At 41.1% G+C, this 16,394-nt stretch overlaps 1 protein-coding gene across 7 annotated transcripts in view; it reads right to left on the reverse strand.

The window, feature by feature from the left end:
- The window catches only part of AREL1 (apoptosis resistant E3 ubiquitin protein ligase 1), a 48,268-nt gene that overhangs the window by 16,548 nt on the left and 15,326 nt on the right, over positions 1 to 16,394 (reverse strand). For 6 of the 7 annotated variants that reach the window (XM_019427160.2, XM_053889614.1, XM_019427157.2 and 3 more), the window contains 4 exons: positions 14,595 to 14,908; positions 9,636 to 9,696; positions 8,527 to 8,753; positions 7,330 to 7,567 (listed from right to left, as the gene is read on the reverse strand). In XM_019427160.2, coding sequence (XP_019282705.2) covers positions 7,330 to 7,567; positions 8,527 to 8,753; positions 9,636 to 9,651 — 481 coding nt within the window. In that variant the 5' untranslated portion in view covers positions 9,652 to 9,696; positions 14,595 to 14,908. The remainder of the gene's footprint in view (positions 1 to 7,329; positions 7,568 to 8,526; positions 8,754 to 9,635; positions 9,697 to 14,594; positions 14,909 to 16,394) is intronic. The other variant, XM_019427162.2, reaches the window with a different exon arrangement.

Consider the following 16,394-nt stretch of genomic DNA (forward strand, 5'->3'; position numbering starts at 1 on the left):
CCAACCTTGGCTCAGATCATGATCTTGCGGTTCATGAGTTCAAGCCCTGCATCGCAGGCTCTGTGCTGACAGCTGAGAGCCTGGAGGAGCCTACTTCAGATTCTGTCTCCGTCTCTCTCTGCCCCTCCCCGACGCATGCTCTGTCTCTCTCCCTCTCTCTCTCTCAAAAATAAAAATAAACACATAAAAATAAATAAAACACGTACAAGACAGAAACCTGACCAAAATGACAAAATGGAAGAATTCTCCACAAAAGGAATTCCAAGAAGAAATGCCAGCCAGAGAATTGCTCAAAACAGATATAAACTATATATATGAACAAGAATTTAGAATAACAGTCATAAGACTAATAGCTGGGCTTGAAAAAAAACACAGAAGAGGAAAATACATTGCAATCCAGGCCTATCTCAAGAAGCAAGAACGATCCCAACTACATCACCTAACCTCAAACCTAAAGGAACCAGAAAGGCAGCAGCAAAGAAAGCCCAAAGCTAGCAGAAGAAGACAAATAATAAAGATTAGAGCTGAAATAAACAATACAGAATCCAAAAAAACAATAGGTCAATGAATCTAAGAGCTGGTTTCTTGAATGAATAAACAAAATTGATGAACCCCTAGCCAGACTTCTCAAAAAGAAAAAAGAGAGGACCCAAATTGATAAAATCACGAATGAAAGAGGAGAGATCACAACCAACACCACAAAAATACAACAAATTATTAGAGAATACTATGGAAAATTATATGCCAAGAAACTGGACAATCTGGAAGAAATGGACAAATTCCTAGACACCCACACACTACCAAAACTCAAAAGTGAAGAAACAGAAAATCTGAAGACCAATAACCAGCAAAGAAATGGAATCGATTATCAAAAATCTCCCAACATATCAGAGTCCTGGGCCAGATGGCTTCCCAGGGAACTTCTACCAGACATTTAAAGCAGACTTAATACCTATTCTTTTCAAGTTGTTCCAAAAAACAGAAATGGAAGGAAAGCTTCCAGACTCTTTCTATGAAGCCAGCATTACCTTGATTCCATAACCAGACAAAGACCCCACTAAAAAGGAGAATTACAGGCCAATATCCCTGATGAACCTGGATGCAAAAATTCTCAACAAGACACTAGCAAATTGAATTCAACAGTATATTAAATGAATTATTCGCCATGATGAAGTGGGATTCATTCCTGGGCTGCTGGGCTGATTCAATATTCACAAATCAATCAACATGATACATCACATTAACAGAAAAAGGATAAGAACCATATGATTCTGCCAATAGATGCAGAAAAAAGCATTTGACAAAATACAGCATCCTTTCTTAACAAAAACCCTCAAGAAAGTCAAGATACAAGGAACATATCTTAACATCATAAAAGCCATATATATGAAAGGCCCACAGCTAATATCATCCTCAATGGGGAAAAACTGAGAGCTTTCTGCCTGAGATCATGAACACGACAGGGATGTCCACTCTCACCACTGTTGTTTAACATAGTATTGGAAGTCCTAGCCTCAGCAATCAGACAACAAAACAAAACAAAAGGCATCCAAATTGGCAAAGAAGAATCAAACTTTCAGGGGCGCCTGGGTGGCTCAGTCGGTTGAGCGTCCGACTTCGGCTCAGGTCATGATATCGCTGTCCATGAGTTCGAGCCCCGCGTTGGGCTCTGTGCTGACAGCTCCGAGCCTGGAGCCTGTTTCAGATTCTGTGTCTCCCTCTCTCTCTGCCCTTCCCATGCTCATGCTCATGCTCTGTCTCTCTGTCTCTCTCTCTCTCTCTGCAAAAATAAACTTAAAAAAAATTAAAAAAGAAGAATCAAACTTTCACTTTTCACAGATGACATGATACTCCACATGGAAAACCTGAAAGACTTCACAAAAAAAAACTGCTAGAACTGATACATCAATTCAGCAAAGTCACAGGATATAAAATCAGTGTACAGAAATCAGTTGCATTTCTATACACCAATAATGAAGCAACAGAAAGAGAGATCAAGGAATCAATCCCATTTGCAATTGCACCAAGGACCATAAAATGCTTAGGAAATAAACCTAACCAAGGGGGTAAAAAAAAATCTGTATGCTGAAAACTATAGAAAGCTTATGAAAGAAACTGAAGATGACACAAAGAAATGGAAAAGCATCCCATGTTCATAGATTAGAAGAACAAATATTGTGGGGCGCCTGGGTGGCGCAGTCGGTTAAGCGTCCGACTTCAGCCAGGTCATGATCTCGCGGTCTGTGAGTTCGAGCCCCGCGTCAGGCTCTGGGCTGATGGCTCGGAGCCTGGAGCCTGTTTCTGATTCTGTGTCTCCCTCTCTCTCTGCCCCTCCCCCGTTCATGCTCTGTCTCTCTCTGTCCCAAAAATAAATAAAAAACGTTGAAAAAAAAAAAAAATAAAAAAAAGAAGAACAAATATTGTTAAAATGTTGATACTAGCAAAGCAATCTACACATTCAATGCAATCCCCATCAAAATAGCACCAGCATTCTTCACAGAGCTAGAACAAACAATCCTAAAATTTATATGGAACCACAAAAGGCCCTGACTAGCCATAATGTTGGAAAAGAAAACCAAAGCTGGAGGCGTCACAATCCCAAACTTTAGCTTGTATTACAAAGTTGTATCATCAAGACAGAATGGTATTGGTACAAAAACAGACACAAAGACCAATGGAATAGACTAGAGAACCCAGAAATGGACGCACAAATATATGGCCAACTAATCTTTGACAAAGCAGGAAAGAATATCCAATGGGAAAAAGACAGTCTCTTTAGCAAATGGTGCTGGGAGAACTGGACAGCAACATGCTGTATCATTTTCTTACACCATACACAATGAAGCTGTATCATTTTCTTACACCATACACAAAAATAAATTCAAAATGGATGAAAGACCTAAATGTGAGACAGGAAACCATCAAAATCTTACAGGAGAAAACAGGCAACAACCTCTTTGACCTCAGTCAAGGCAACTTCTTACTTGACATGTCTCCAAAGGCAAGGGAAATAAAAGCAAAAATGAACTATAGGGACCTCATCATGATAAAAAGCTTCTGCACAGCAAAGGAAACAATCAAAACTAAAAAGCAACCAATGGAATGGGAGAAGATATTTGCAAATGACATATCGGATAAAGGGCTAATATCAAAAATCTACAAAGAACACCCGAAAAACAAATAATCCAGTGAAGAAATGGGCAGAAGACATGAATAGACACTTTTCCAAAGAAGATATCCAGATGGCAAACAGACACATGAAAAAATACTGAACATCACTCATCATCAGGGAAATACAAATCAAAACCACACTGAAATACCACCTCACACCAGTCAGAGTGGCTACAAGTAACAACTCAGGAAACAACAGATGCTGGTGAGGATGTGGAGAAAGGGGAACCCTCTTGCACTGTTGGTGGGAATGCAAACTGGTGCAGCCACTCTGGAAAACAGTGTGGAATTCCTCAAAAAACTAAAAATAGAATTACCCTACGACTCAGCAATAGCACTACTAGGAATTTATCTAAAGGATATAGGAATGCTGATTCGTAGGGGCACATGTACCCCAATGTTCACAGCAGTGCTATCAACAATAGCCAAATTACGGACAAGAGCCCAAATGTCCACTGACTGATGAATGGATAAAGAAGACGTGGTATATATACAGTGGAATACTACTTGGCAATGAAAAAGAATGAAATCTTGCCATTTGCAACAACGTGGATGGAACTAGAGGGTATCATGCTAAATGAAATAAGTCAGAGAAAGACAGATATCATATGATTTCACTTACATGTGGAATTTGAGAAACTTAACAGAAGACCATAGGGGAAGGGAAGGAAAAATAAGACACAAATAGAGAGGAAGGCAAACCATGAGAGACTCTTAAATACAAAGAACAAACTGAGGGTTGACGGGGGTGGGGGGTAGAGGGGATGGGGAAAATGGGTGATGGGCACGGAGGAGGGCACTTGTTGAGATGAGCACTGGGTGCTGTATGTAAGTGATGAATCACAGGAATCTAGCCCTGAAGCCACAACTACACTGTATGTTAGCTAACTTGCCAATAAATAAATAAATAAAAATGAACAATAAATAAAATACTCAGGTAAATGACCTCCCCCCAAAATAAAACAAAATAAAATTTATATGAAAAGAGAAAGGATCTAGAGTAGCTAAAATAATTCTGAAAAAGAGTAAAGCAGGAAGAGTCAGTTTACACGATTTCAGGATTCAGTATGTATCTACAGTAATCCAGACTCTGTAGTACTGGTGGGAGGACAGACCCATAGATCAATGGAACATAACAGAAAACCCAGAAATAGACCCCTACAAATATGCCCAACCACTCTAACGAAGGTACAAAAAAAGGGCAATGTTACAGGGGAAAGATGGTCTTTTCAACAAATGGTGCTGGAACAACTAGACATCTAGAAGAAAAACAAAAACAAAAACAAAACCTTTACACAGTATACAAAAATTAACTAAAAATGGATCAAGGCCTTATATATAAAATGTAAAGCTAGGAAATCTTTAGGCAAAAAAACAGGAGGAAACCTTTGGGATCTAGAACTAATCAAAGAGTTCTCAGATACCTAAAGTATGACCCTTAAAAGAAAAAAATGAATAAAGTGACTTCATCAAAATTAAAACCTTTGCTTTGTGAAAAACCATGCTAAGGGGATGAAAAGAAAAAGCTAAAGATTGATAGGAACATATTTGCAAACTACGTATGTAACAGAGGACTCATCTGTAGAATATATGAAGAACTCTCAAAACTCAATAGTAAAAAACAAAAGCATCTGATTAGAAAATGGGCAAAGACACTTCACCAAAGAGGGGAAATGGCAAATGAGCACATGAAAAGACGTTCAACATCATTAACCATTAGAGAAATGCAAACTAAAACCACCACACCCTTAACAGAATGGCTAAAATTAAAAAATTAAAAAAACAGTGACAATATCAAATGCTAGCGAGAATGTGAAGAAACTGGATTGTTCATGCATTGCTGGTGGGAGTATAAAATGCTCCAGACACTGTGGAAAAGAGTTTGGCAGTTTCTTAAAAATACTAAGCGTGTAACTACCATACAACTCAGCCGTTGCATTCCTGAGCATTTACACCAAAGAAATGACCACTCATGTTCACACAAAACCTCTACATGAATTCTCATAGGTTTATTCATAATAACCCCAAACTGAAAACCACCCAGATGTCCTTCGACTGGGGAACAGTTAAACAAACTGTGGCACATTCACACCATGGATGACAACTCCGCAATAAAAAGGAGCCAACTGTTGATACATGCAACAACTTGGATGAATATCCAGAGAATTATATTACATTCTGGAAGTGACAAAATTACACAAATGGGCTGCCAGGGGTTAAGAAACAGGTAGGTGGATAGGGGCGCCTCAGTGGCTCAATTGGTTAGGCATCCGACTCTCAGTTTCAGCTCAGGTCATGATCTTTGCAGTTCATGGGCTCGAGCCCCATGTTGACGGTGCAGAGCCTGCTTGGGATTCTCTCTCTTAAAAAAAATAAACTTAAGGGGAAAAAAAAAAAAAACACAGGTGGGTGGGGGAGGGAAAACAGGTGTGGCTATAAGGCAACATGAAGGATCCTTGTGGTGACTGTATCAATGTCCGTAACCTGGCTGTGATACCGTACTTTAGTTTTGTAAGATGTTACTACCATTGGGGGCAAATGGGTCAAGGATACACCAGATCTCTTGGTATTATTTCTTACAATGGCAGGAGAATCTACAATTATCTAAAAACAGAGTTTCATTTAAATTTAAAAAATAAAAGAACTGAGACATATTGTAAGGATATGAACTGTTCCCTGGTGGCAAGGGGATGGGGTGATGATAATTCATGGGGAAAGGAGTCTGTGAGTCACTGAAGTAAAGGGGGAGATACATGGGGATGGGGATGGAGATGGCTTGGGAGCCACCTTGTCCGCAGCCTTCTTCCTTTACAAGAGAAAGAAAACTGAGGACCAGTCAAGCAAAAATACACAAATCTTAAGCCCTTCTTGTTATGGTTTGACTCCAAAAGGTTCCCAAACTCCTCTCATTTCTGTGGATACCAACTTGGCCAGTACTTAATGACACCCTCAAAAGGAAGCCAAGGCAGGGCACAAAGAGCAGACAGGATCTTAACACACTACACAGATTTGTTGCAGAATCAGAAGTCAGAGATTACACCTTCCGGCTTCAAAGTCAGTGAGCATCTATTATCTGGCATAAAGGATATGGGTGGGGAAGATAGAGGTCTCAATTCTTATATACCAGCAGCTAGGGCAGACACTTTGCCATGAGAAGTAAAACACATATTGGTAGCAAGGGTGGAATTAGGTTGAGGTGCTTTTACTTGAAAAGATTTCAAACATTAGAAAAATTTACCTTTTGTCTCTTCTGGCACCCTTGCCTCCTAAGAACTTACTAGGCTGATGACCCAGCAATTCTACTTTTAGAGAAATAAAACCATATGTCCACACAAAAACTTGTACATAAAGGTTCACACCAGAATTACTCACAACTGCCAAAAGCAAAAACAACCTAAATGTCCATCAGCTGGTGAATGGATACATAAAATGTGGTATATCCATACAATGGAATGTCATTTAGCAATAAAAAGAAATAAAGTACTGATTCATGCTATAGCATGGATAAACTTTAAAAATATCATGCCAAGAGAGAGGCAGTCACAAATGGCCACATATTGTATGATTACACTTATATAAAATGTCTGGAGTAGGCAAACCTACAGAATAAATAAATGATTACTTAGGGATGGGGGGTTGGGGAAAATGGGGAGTGACTGTTAATGGGTGCTGAATTCTTTTTTGGGTGATGAAAATGCTCTAAAATGGACTGCAGTGATGGTTGTGCAACTCTAAATTGTTAAAACCACTTATCTGTATATTTTAACTGGATGGATTATGTGCCACAATCCATGTAGATGGGAAAGCGTTTTTTAATTTTTTTTTATTATTTTTTTAATTTTTATTTATTTATTTTTTTTTAATGTTTATTTATTTTTGAGACAGAGCATGAACGGGGGAGGGTCAGAGAGAGAGGGAGACACAGAATCGGAAGCAGGCTCCAGGCTCTGAGCCATCAATCAGCCCAGAGCCCGACGCAGGGCTCGAACTCACGGAGTATGAGATCGTGACCTGAGCTGAAGTCGGACGCTTAACCGACTGAGCCACCCAGGCGCCCCGAAAGCGTTTTTTTTTAAAAAGACAGAAAGCAGAAAGAAAACCGAAGGAAGGGATGGCAAAAGAGAAATAGCAAAAAAAAAAAAAAAAGAACAAACATACCAGGCTGAAAAATCTTGTAGTAGGGACTGTAGGCCACGTTTAATCCACCAAGCTTTACTGAGATTTCGTAACGCCCAGCCCTGCGCACAGTGAAGGCCACCTTGACCACGTTGGAACTGGGCTCCTGGAGCACTTCCTGGGTCACTGGAATTTCCACGGCCAGCTCAACATGAGAGATGTGAACTCTCAGTCCCACAGGCCGGTGTGCAGGAAAAGGCTGCCCGTTCTTGTAGAATAACTGCAATGAGGAGAGAGGGCACTCGTTAGTGAGCAGGAAGAGAGAACTCTGACCCACCTGACTGGAGAGGGGGTGGGGCAGGGAGGAGGTAGCTGGCAAATCCCAGTACCCACTCATTCCTACTGTGCTGCTCACAGGCACAGAGAGAAACACCACACCTCAAAGAAAACCATTAAATCATGAACAGATTCTTAACTTGTTCAGAAGGCAGGGATAAAATATACATTTTATTTTCAACTTGACATTTCTGAATGCATTTCAACTGGACATTTCTGAACCACAAATGCTGCCTCCTCAGTATAAGCAGCCCTTTTCATTATATTATCAGTGCTAAACTGAATGTAAAGGTAAGTCAGCGGATACCAGTGGCACGGAGGGAGCTAAAGCACCAGGCAGGGCTGGGGGGAGGGGGGGCGCAGGCTATCAAGCCAAGCAGAATGCTGCAGGGGAGAAGTCATCACAGGGGGTGGCAAACTTTTCTGTAAAGGCCAGACAGTAAATATTTTGGCTTTGTGGGTCATACACAGCTACTCCACTCAACTGTGGTTAACTACTCAAGTGTAAAAGCAGCCGCAGGCAATACGGGAAGATGGATGGGTGTGGCTGTGCTCTAATAAAATTACATTTGCAGAAACAAGAGGCCGGCCTGATTTGGCCCTCAGGCCATAGTTTGCCAACCCCCAGTCTAGAACACCTATTCCTTCGGTAATAGTTTTCTTGTTTTGAAAAAGTAACATTAAGTTTTCAACATCTTCAAAGCTAAGCACCTACAAGACCAAAATGATAGAGAAATTTGTGACCCTTCAGATATTAACACTTCCCAAGTCCCTGGGAGGGGCTGAAAAACAAGGAAAAAATGTTAACATTCCAGGCCAGCACCACCAACAGGATGAACTGGGCTCTGGAAAGCAAGTGATTCAGAAAACCCAATGGGTATGGAGACAGAAACATTCCCTTACATGCACTCGGAAGGCCATGCTGTGGCCCACCTCATAGGGGTCCTTCCAATCCCAGGAGACTTTGCAAGACCGGGGATCCAGGTAATTTCCCCGCACGTAGTCATAAATAGTCCGGTCCCCTCTGCGCTCACGGTCCTCATTCTGGAGGAAGCTGACTACACGTGCGGCAAGCTCAAAGAGGAACTTAATTGTGAAGAAGAACGCAACCACAGACACTGTGATTCCACCTATGTAAAAGAGAGAACACACATACCTCCTGCCAGTTACAGCCTTTCATTGTGGAAAAGACCGGCCAACTTTCAAAAAGTAAAAGAAGTTAGGATGCGATACAAGACTTCCAAGGAAACACTGTACTGGGTCACTACCTCTGTGGGTGAAGAGAGGAACTTCTACATCAGGGGTCAGAAATTACAGGCCAAATCCCATCCATTGCTTGTTTTTGTAAATAAAGTTCTATTAGAACACAGCCCCACCTATTCATTTACCTATTGTCTAGGGCTGCCCTAGCCCTAAACCAGCAGAATTCAGTAGTGGTGCAGAGCCTGTACGACTTGGGAAACCAAAATATTTACTCTTTGGCGCTTTACGGGAAAAGTGCCAACCCTTGTTCTATACCGTGGGCCACATAAAATGCCCACCCCCTACATTCCTGCCTATGCTAGGCCCTCACAGAAGCAGTAAAACGAATGTGAATTCTAGTCCCTCCATTTGGAAGTCTTCCCCTCTTTTGTCCACTTAGCAAAAGCCCTCCCCAGTCCTCACCTGAGTTAGGGGTTCCCTCTTCTGGGCCCCCTCAAACTCCTGTATATTCACCTATTATAGCTTTTCTCCCCTTGAGCATCTTCCCCTTCATCTTATGAGCTTCCTGAAGGCAATTTTTGCCTTATCCGACTTTGACTCGGCAGGAAACAGTATGTGGCATGGACCAGAATTACCCAATAAATATTTCCCAAATGAATGAATTCCACTGCCAACTCTGTGAAGGTACATTCTGGCGTGAACAGAAATATTTCTAAGTCTATTTTCAAGGGGAAAGGGGGTAGACGGGGAGGCAAAAAGGATGTAAGCAGCCCTAACAAAAATAATAAAGAGCTCCTTCCACAACATACCAATAACGTAAAACATCAGGTCCCTTCAGTGCCGCCAGACAGCCGAGGATCACAGCTGCAGCTGCAAAAGAAAACTTGTTTAGTGTTCTCTCCAATTCTTCCTTACAGCCATCTCAGAGAGAGACAAAGAACACAGGGCTTGAGTCAACTGACTCTGGCCTTACTGTGTCCCTGTCCTCTCTCTCTCCAGTTTGACAGGTGCCCTATGACAAATTTCAGCGAAATGGTGACTACATCATTTCTCCTAAAGACTTCCAATCTACGACCACCCTAGGAATACCACAAACAGCCACTTGCTTTATTGCTAATTACAAAATGCAATAACATGGCTTTCATCTTCTTAGATCCAGGGCCCCAAGACAGTTTCCCTCCCCCATGCAAAGTAGTGCTAATTAACACAAGCAAAGAGGATAATGGAGTCACTTTCCCCTTCTATTTGCCTTCTGGAAGTAATTCATCTAAGTAGAAATAGTTATATCAAATGTGGATTTTTAAAAGCAAGTATTATTATCATCATGCTGGCATTATGTAATTAAAGTGAACCACCGGTCATCCCAATAAGAAGCAGCGGGCATGTAAGAGAAGTCACTTTTGCTGTTACCAATCAGACAACAGGTCCCATGGAAGATGAGCTCAGCAGAAAGGCCAAGGACGGGAACAAAAGGAGGAGATTCTGTTTATCCTAAGTGATGCCTGTCAAGGTCAGAACAATTCAAACAGGGGCCAGGGTTCAAGGGGACACTTTCACTGTTACTAAACTTATTTCCAGAATAAGACGTCAATCTTCATCACTCGTTTGAACCACCCAAGGTATTGCCAAGAAAAAATGCCATATACACTGACAGTGGTATCGATCGCTGAGTTTTGACCTTAGTAGAACCTGTAAAAGCTCTCCATTCTGTAATGCAGTGAATTCATTCAAGTCAATGTATATAAGGTTATAATGTTATCTCAACTCAGCGCCTTTTATCTGCACTAGAATATTACTTAGAGACAATATGGCTGAAAATGTCTAGGCTCAGATTTGGGAGGGACCAAAACAGGTTGTTTTTGTTGTTGTTGTTGTTTATAAATAGGGTATGCTTTTATGTCTAACTGTACTGGAAAATTTTAAGTGAGAGACCGGAAAATGCCCATTAGCTCCTCTGATAGCAACAATATATCCAGTGGAATCCACGGAGAGTAGGTAATTTGAGGAATGACCATGTCAAGTTTCATAGAAATCCCTGTTCAGACTGGTCTAAAATCTACTGGCAAAGAAATCCACACAGGGAACATTACCACAGTCAACACACATGGATTAGGTTGCTCCCGAAAGGGTCAATTATAAAAAGACAATATACAGACCCCAAATCTGGGATCACAACTACTGAGCCTCCTGCCCAAACAGGCAGCTCATATCCCGGAACCTTATGCTGAAAGCTGCTTTCGTCTCTCAAAAAGCATCTGTCTGCACCTTACACGATGTGCTAGATGATTTCATAGAACCCAAACTGGCAGTTTAACTGTCCGAATTCACTGAAATACTCCCTCAGTTGGATGTCATTCAATCTGATCCATGATATGAAAATTTGGCCCTTAGCAAAGCTGTAACACTCAGCAGAGAAGAAAGTATATGTGGCTGATGTTATAGGACTTGTGGCCTCAAGTCTCTTACTCCTTGGAGGAACAAGAACACCACCAAATGTATGGCATTCCCAGCATTAGGGCTGGGAAATTCCTATGTACTACCTCTGACAACTATAAGAAGCTTTACCGCGAGAGGTGGTGGACGAGCAGTAAGTCAGAGGCCTGCGAACCGGTTCCAAGGCCGCAACTATGTGACCTGTCCAGGCTTCGGAACTCTCACTGCTAAAAAAGAACTGAGATTTACTAATTTCTATGGCACCATCTCCTTTAGTGCGATAGGACTTCAATATAACTCCCCACAGCCATCAGGACTCTAAAATCAAACAGTAGAGCAAACAGGACAATACAGAGGGTGAGGGCGTGGACTCCAGAGCCGGCCTACCTGGGTTCATACCTATTCTCTGTCACTCACAGTGTGACATTAGACAAGTTATTTCATCTCTCTGTGGAGAGCCAGTTTCCTCATTTGTCAAATGGGGTAGATCTATGTGTACCTCACAGAGGTGCTGTAAGGATTAAATGAGTTTACACACGTAAACAGCTGAGAATAGTGCCTGGCCTAGAGTGAGTTGTCAGTTTTAATTGTTATTAAAATCATTACCAATAGTGGTAGTGCCATCACTATCCCTTTGCGTCAGAGCCAGTAGAAAACTCCAGGAACCTCTCTACTGGCCGCCACTTTCTCCAGTGGGAAATGCATCAGAATTGTCTACTGAAGGTAGGTAATTCTGGCTTCTCTTACTGTGTTTCAAATCTCTGCCTACATGGGAGTTCTTCACACTATTCCAATTTTATGCCTGAAAATATTTATAATGAAGAATTCAAATTCATCCAACAAATAGTGGGTACTTACTTAATGTGCCAGGTACTGGGGGAACAGTGTTGGGACAGCCACAGTCTCAGTCCTCATGAAGCTGGCAGTACTGAGCTCGACCTTGCTGAGTCCTTGTCCATTTTCTCCCCCACTTATTTTTCAACCAAACCGTCATCACTGATCCAGAACACCTAGACCTTTTCCAATCAGTCAATTCTACATTTCTACTCCAATTCCCTTTATTATTTTAAACCCGGATACCTATTACTACTTTTTTCCAAACCACTCTCCTCTCTTCTCCTGGAAACCTCCTTATGGCCAGGGAATTAGCTCTGTCGATTCACTGCCCTATGATCTGACTTTTACAAAACCTCCCACTTCTCTACAATAGCTCTCAAGAAACCCCCCAACAATAAATATCTACCCATCTCTCAGCTGTCACATTTTGAATTTGCCTTCCTTTTACATTTTCCTCCTATCTTGTTCCTCTTGAATGCTGTCACAAAGCCTTCCTGTCTTTATCACTCAAATCATTTTTATTCCAGATTTCACTTCAATTCTGTAAGCATTTTCTGTTCTCTGACTCTGGCAAGGCTCTCCCTGCTCTGTCTCTGCTCCTATCCCCACCCACAGTATTCCCTTGGCTTCATCTCCACAAAACCTTATTTTTTCCTATGATCTACCTGACTCGAGTCCCTTCTATCTTTACATATAGGCTCTGAAACACATCTCCATGCTTTGCAAAATCACTTCCTCTGCCTAGACTAACCACTCCCCTCTCATGTCTCCATCCGTGGGCAATCTCCTAACCCTAAAGTCTAGGGAAGGTCCTGTCTTCCTTGAAATCTCCCTTGAGCCTCAATTTAGAAATTCCCTCCCTCGTCTGAATTCCCACACTACTTTTATTTATCTTTTGGCACTTACATTCTCTTTCATTTTAGTCCTGTGTTTGTTTTATTTTCCATTTCAGAGTGGTAACATGAGGCAAAGACTAGTCTTCAGAATTCTCCACAGCGTCCAACATAATTGCATACAGTAATTGCAATAAGTATGAATGAAGTATCTGAACAGATAGGGTCAAATGTCTGTTCTTTCCTTTGTCCAGAATGCCTAGGGATCAGGAACTTTCTAGACAGGACCTCCTTTTAGATACAGTTTTTAAAGACTTCTGTAACTGGCAGTATATTCACTTGAGCCAGGGACTGTAAACTCTTTGGACCACAAGTTACCAACTGATTTCAGTTCTACAAGTATATACCAAATACCCACAACCAGAGTCATAGGTTCTCATGCATGGCCTGGTATCTGGTTTTCTGGTTCTATCTTCCTTATCTTGAGCTTTTATTTTTCTATAACAGTTTCTATAGCACCCTCCACTTTCTGCTGCTTACACTTCTCCTTTATAAAATTATTCTGGAACTCTTCCCAAGTCTAATTCAAGCACAAAGAAGCAGTATGTTAAGCCTCTGCCATACTAATTCATGCAATTTGGCTGCACGAGTATTTTTTCTTTCAAGTTCATCTCTTTAGTGTTCTTGCTTTTACACAATTCAGCAAACTGGAACATTCTAAGCTAGAAGAATAACAGTAGTAGTAACATAATACTCCCTACCTTTACTAAGCCGCTTACAATAGGGCAAAATACCGCACTAAGTGCTTCTATGTGCTAGCCTAAGTAATTGTCCCTGTAACAACCTGGCAAAATAAGCACTATTATTCTCATTTTACAGATAAAACAACAACAAAGCTGGGCTTGGAAAGGACTTGCTGAACATCTCCCAGCTGGTTAAATGACAGAGCTGAGACTCAAGCCCATGCCTGACTCTGAAACCCAATGTTCTAAACCTCATACAACACTAAATCAGGAAAGGAAAGGAGTCATAGGGACAGCGAGGTATTTGGGAAGAGGGAAGATTTAAAAAAAACAACAGGTAAAAGAAAGTATGAAAAACATTACTTAATCTTCCTGGGAGGAATCCCAGCACAAGGTTAAAATTAGAAAAATAAATGCTTATGGCCCCTTTTTAAATCTTTTGAAATAAAAATAAAGCATGACAAAGGAAAATGGAATGCAGTACCAATTATCTAATGCAGAAATATCACTTGCTTACTAAAAGATCCCGGGCAAGTTGCTTAATACTACAGTACTTTGGCTCACATTACCTACAAAAGGCGGGGGAGGGGGAATACTTGAGAACGCCTGTCTCAAGGGAATGTTAAGAGTTGACTAACGGACACATTCTAAAACTCTTTGCTTTTTTAGGAGGCTAAAGATTTGTAATTACGATAGGAAATAAATTTTAGCCTGGACATCGAAGATGGGTTGTGAAAGTCATTTCCCAGAAATAGAGAACGGATTTCTTCATCCTCAAAGGTGCTCTAGGGCAGGGGATCAATTCTAACTGCAACTGTGCACTTCAACAGCTATCCGTTGCTGAAAAGGCTTAGGAACTGGTCCCTGAGTCCACTTTCTGCATTCCAATAACAAGTGAATGTTAACTAGTCTATGGTCTTACCTTTAAACGAGGGCCCATGTTCTGAGCACCAGGTCGAGCACTCCTATTCACCAAAGCAGGTAACTTCTGGCACCATTCACCTTGTCCTCCAACTTCCACAGGAAAGAAAACTGCTGCAAGGTCAACGGAAAGTGTCTGTCCATCAGACACTCACTGAGGATATGTCACAGGAGCAGAGGGTCAATAGTTCTGGATGAACTGGATGAATTCCAGGGTGGAGAAATATAGCCCCAAAACCTGTTATCCCGGACTTCTCTCTAGGGCATGGTGCAATCAACTGCCAAAGGATGCATCTGTTCTCTTGTCCCAGGATCCTACCCGACAGAGAAAAAAAGGTCAGTAGAAGAGGTTTTTATTTCTGAAAGAGAATCCCCAGAAAACAACGAAGAGGATATAGAAGAGGCAGGAGAAATTCCGGGGCACTAAAAACAAGCAAGGCCTGGTAAACTTGGACCAAGCTTTCCCAGTTAAAACTCCACAAAAAGGGGCAATGGCAACCTCACTGCCTTAACTGTGTCACTCCCCAGAAGGAAGCTCCAGCTGACTGCGATCCTTCATTAGGAGCAACTAGGGACAGCTTTAAAGAGTGAGCCTCATCACTACCACATGCCTAATTCCAGTTTAATAGGGCTGCGGCACAGGGGCTGAGAATAAGGTGAAGAGATATGAAAGCACAGGATAGGTGGGGCCACAATGCAGAGGGCCTCATATGCCATATAAGGAATCACGGCAACACTCACTTGGAAAGGGGAAATCACCAAAAAGCTCCAAAACCTAATCTATCTGCCCATGAGGTCTGCTCCCTTCGCGCCCACATACGCATTTCCAAGACATGGTTTAACAATGCTGGTTTTATGTTTTAAATAGTGTTATTTACTTTTCTGAGTGAGGAAACGAAAATCTGTGGACTTTCAAGATAAAGTCACTAAGTAAAGTCTAGTAAAGTCAGCGTGTAACTCAAAGATATTCATGAACTAAATATAGCAGAAAGGGGGTTATGGCAAAGCATACGCAAACAGCCACCATAGAACAAATGAGAAAAGACTACTCATCGCTAAACAAAAAAAGATTCTCTTTCCACATGGTGGGAACCGCGCTCAGTGCTTCATATATATTAACTTACAACCCCAGGGCACAAAGGGAATTATCCCCCTATTTTACAGATGAGGAAACTGAGGTACTCTCTCAAGATTACGCACATGAGTAGTAATGATCAATTAAACCCAGACAACCTGGGCCTAGAATCCATGCTTTTTAATGACTACCCTACTTGCCTCCCTACCGTGGGGAACCAAGAAAGAAAACCCACAATGTTAGTAAGAACAGCAGAACAGAATAAGTGAAGGCTAGCCGATCAAACAAGTTGGCAAACTTTTATAATAAAAAATAAACAAGTATTTGTATTTATTTTAAAATATGGTGATAGAATTGCCAAATACGTGAGCCAAAAGCCAGGTCAACCAGCAACTGGAACCAGATTACAGGATCCACAAGCAAGATAACAGTTACATAAACTGTAAGAGATCAATTAGAATGCTATCTAAGCATTAAACAATGACACCTTTTAAGGAATAACTAAAGAAATTTCTCACAAATAAAATGTTAAATACAAAGTAAGCACAAAATTATTTACATGGCATGAGTGCAATTTTTAAAACATTACATTACATAAACAAGACTAGAAGGAACATAAAAATACTAGTCATTTTTTGCTGTATGAAATTATAAACAACTTTCATTTTCTACCTGTACCTTTCAGTGTTTTCCAAATTTTTACTGATGTAAGAACATATTAAAAGT

The sequence above is a fragment of the Panthera pardus genome, unplaced genomic scaffold, assembly GCF_024362965.1.
Source record: "Panthera pardus isolate Hobbes unplaced genomic scaffold, ASM2436296v1 HiC_scaffold_24, whole genome shotgun sequence".
Lineage (NCBI taxonomy): Eukaryota > Metazoa > Chordata > Mammalia > Carnivora > Felidae > Panthera > Panthera pardus.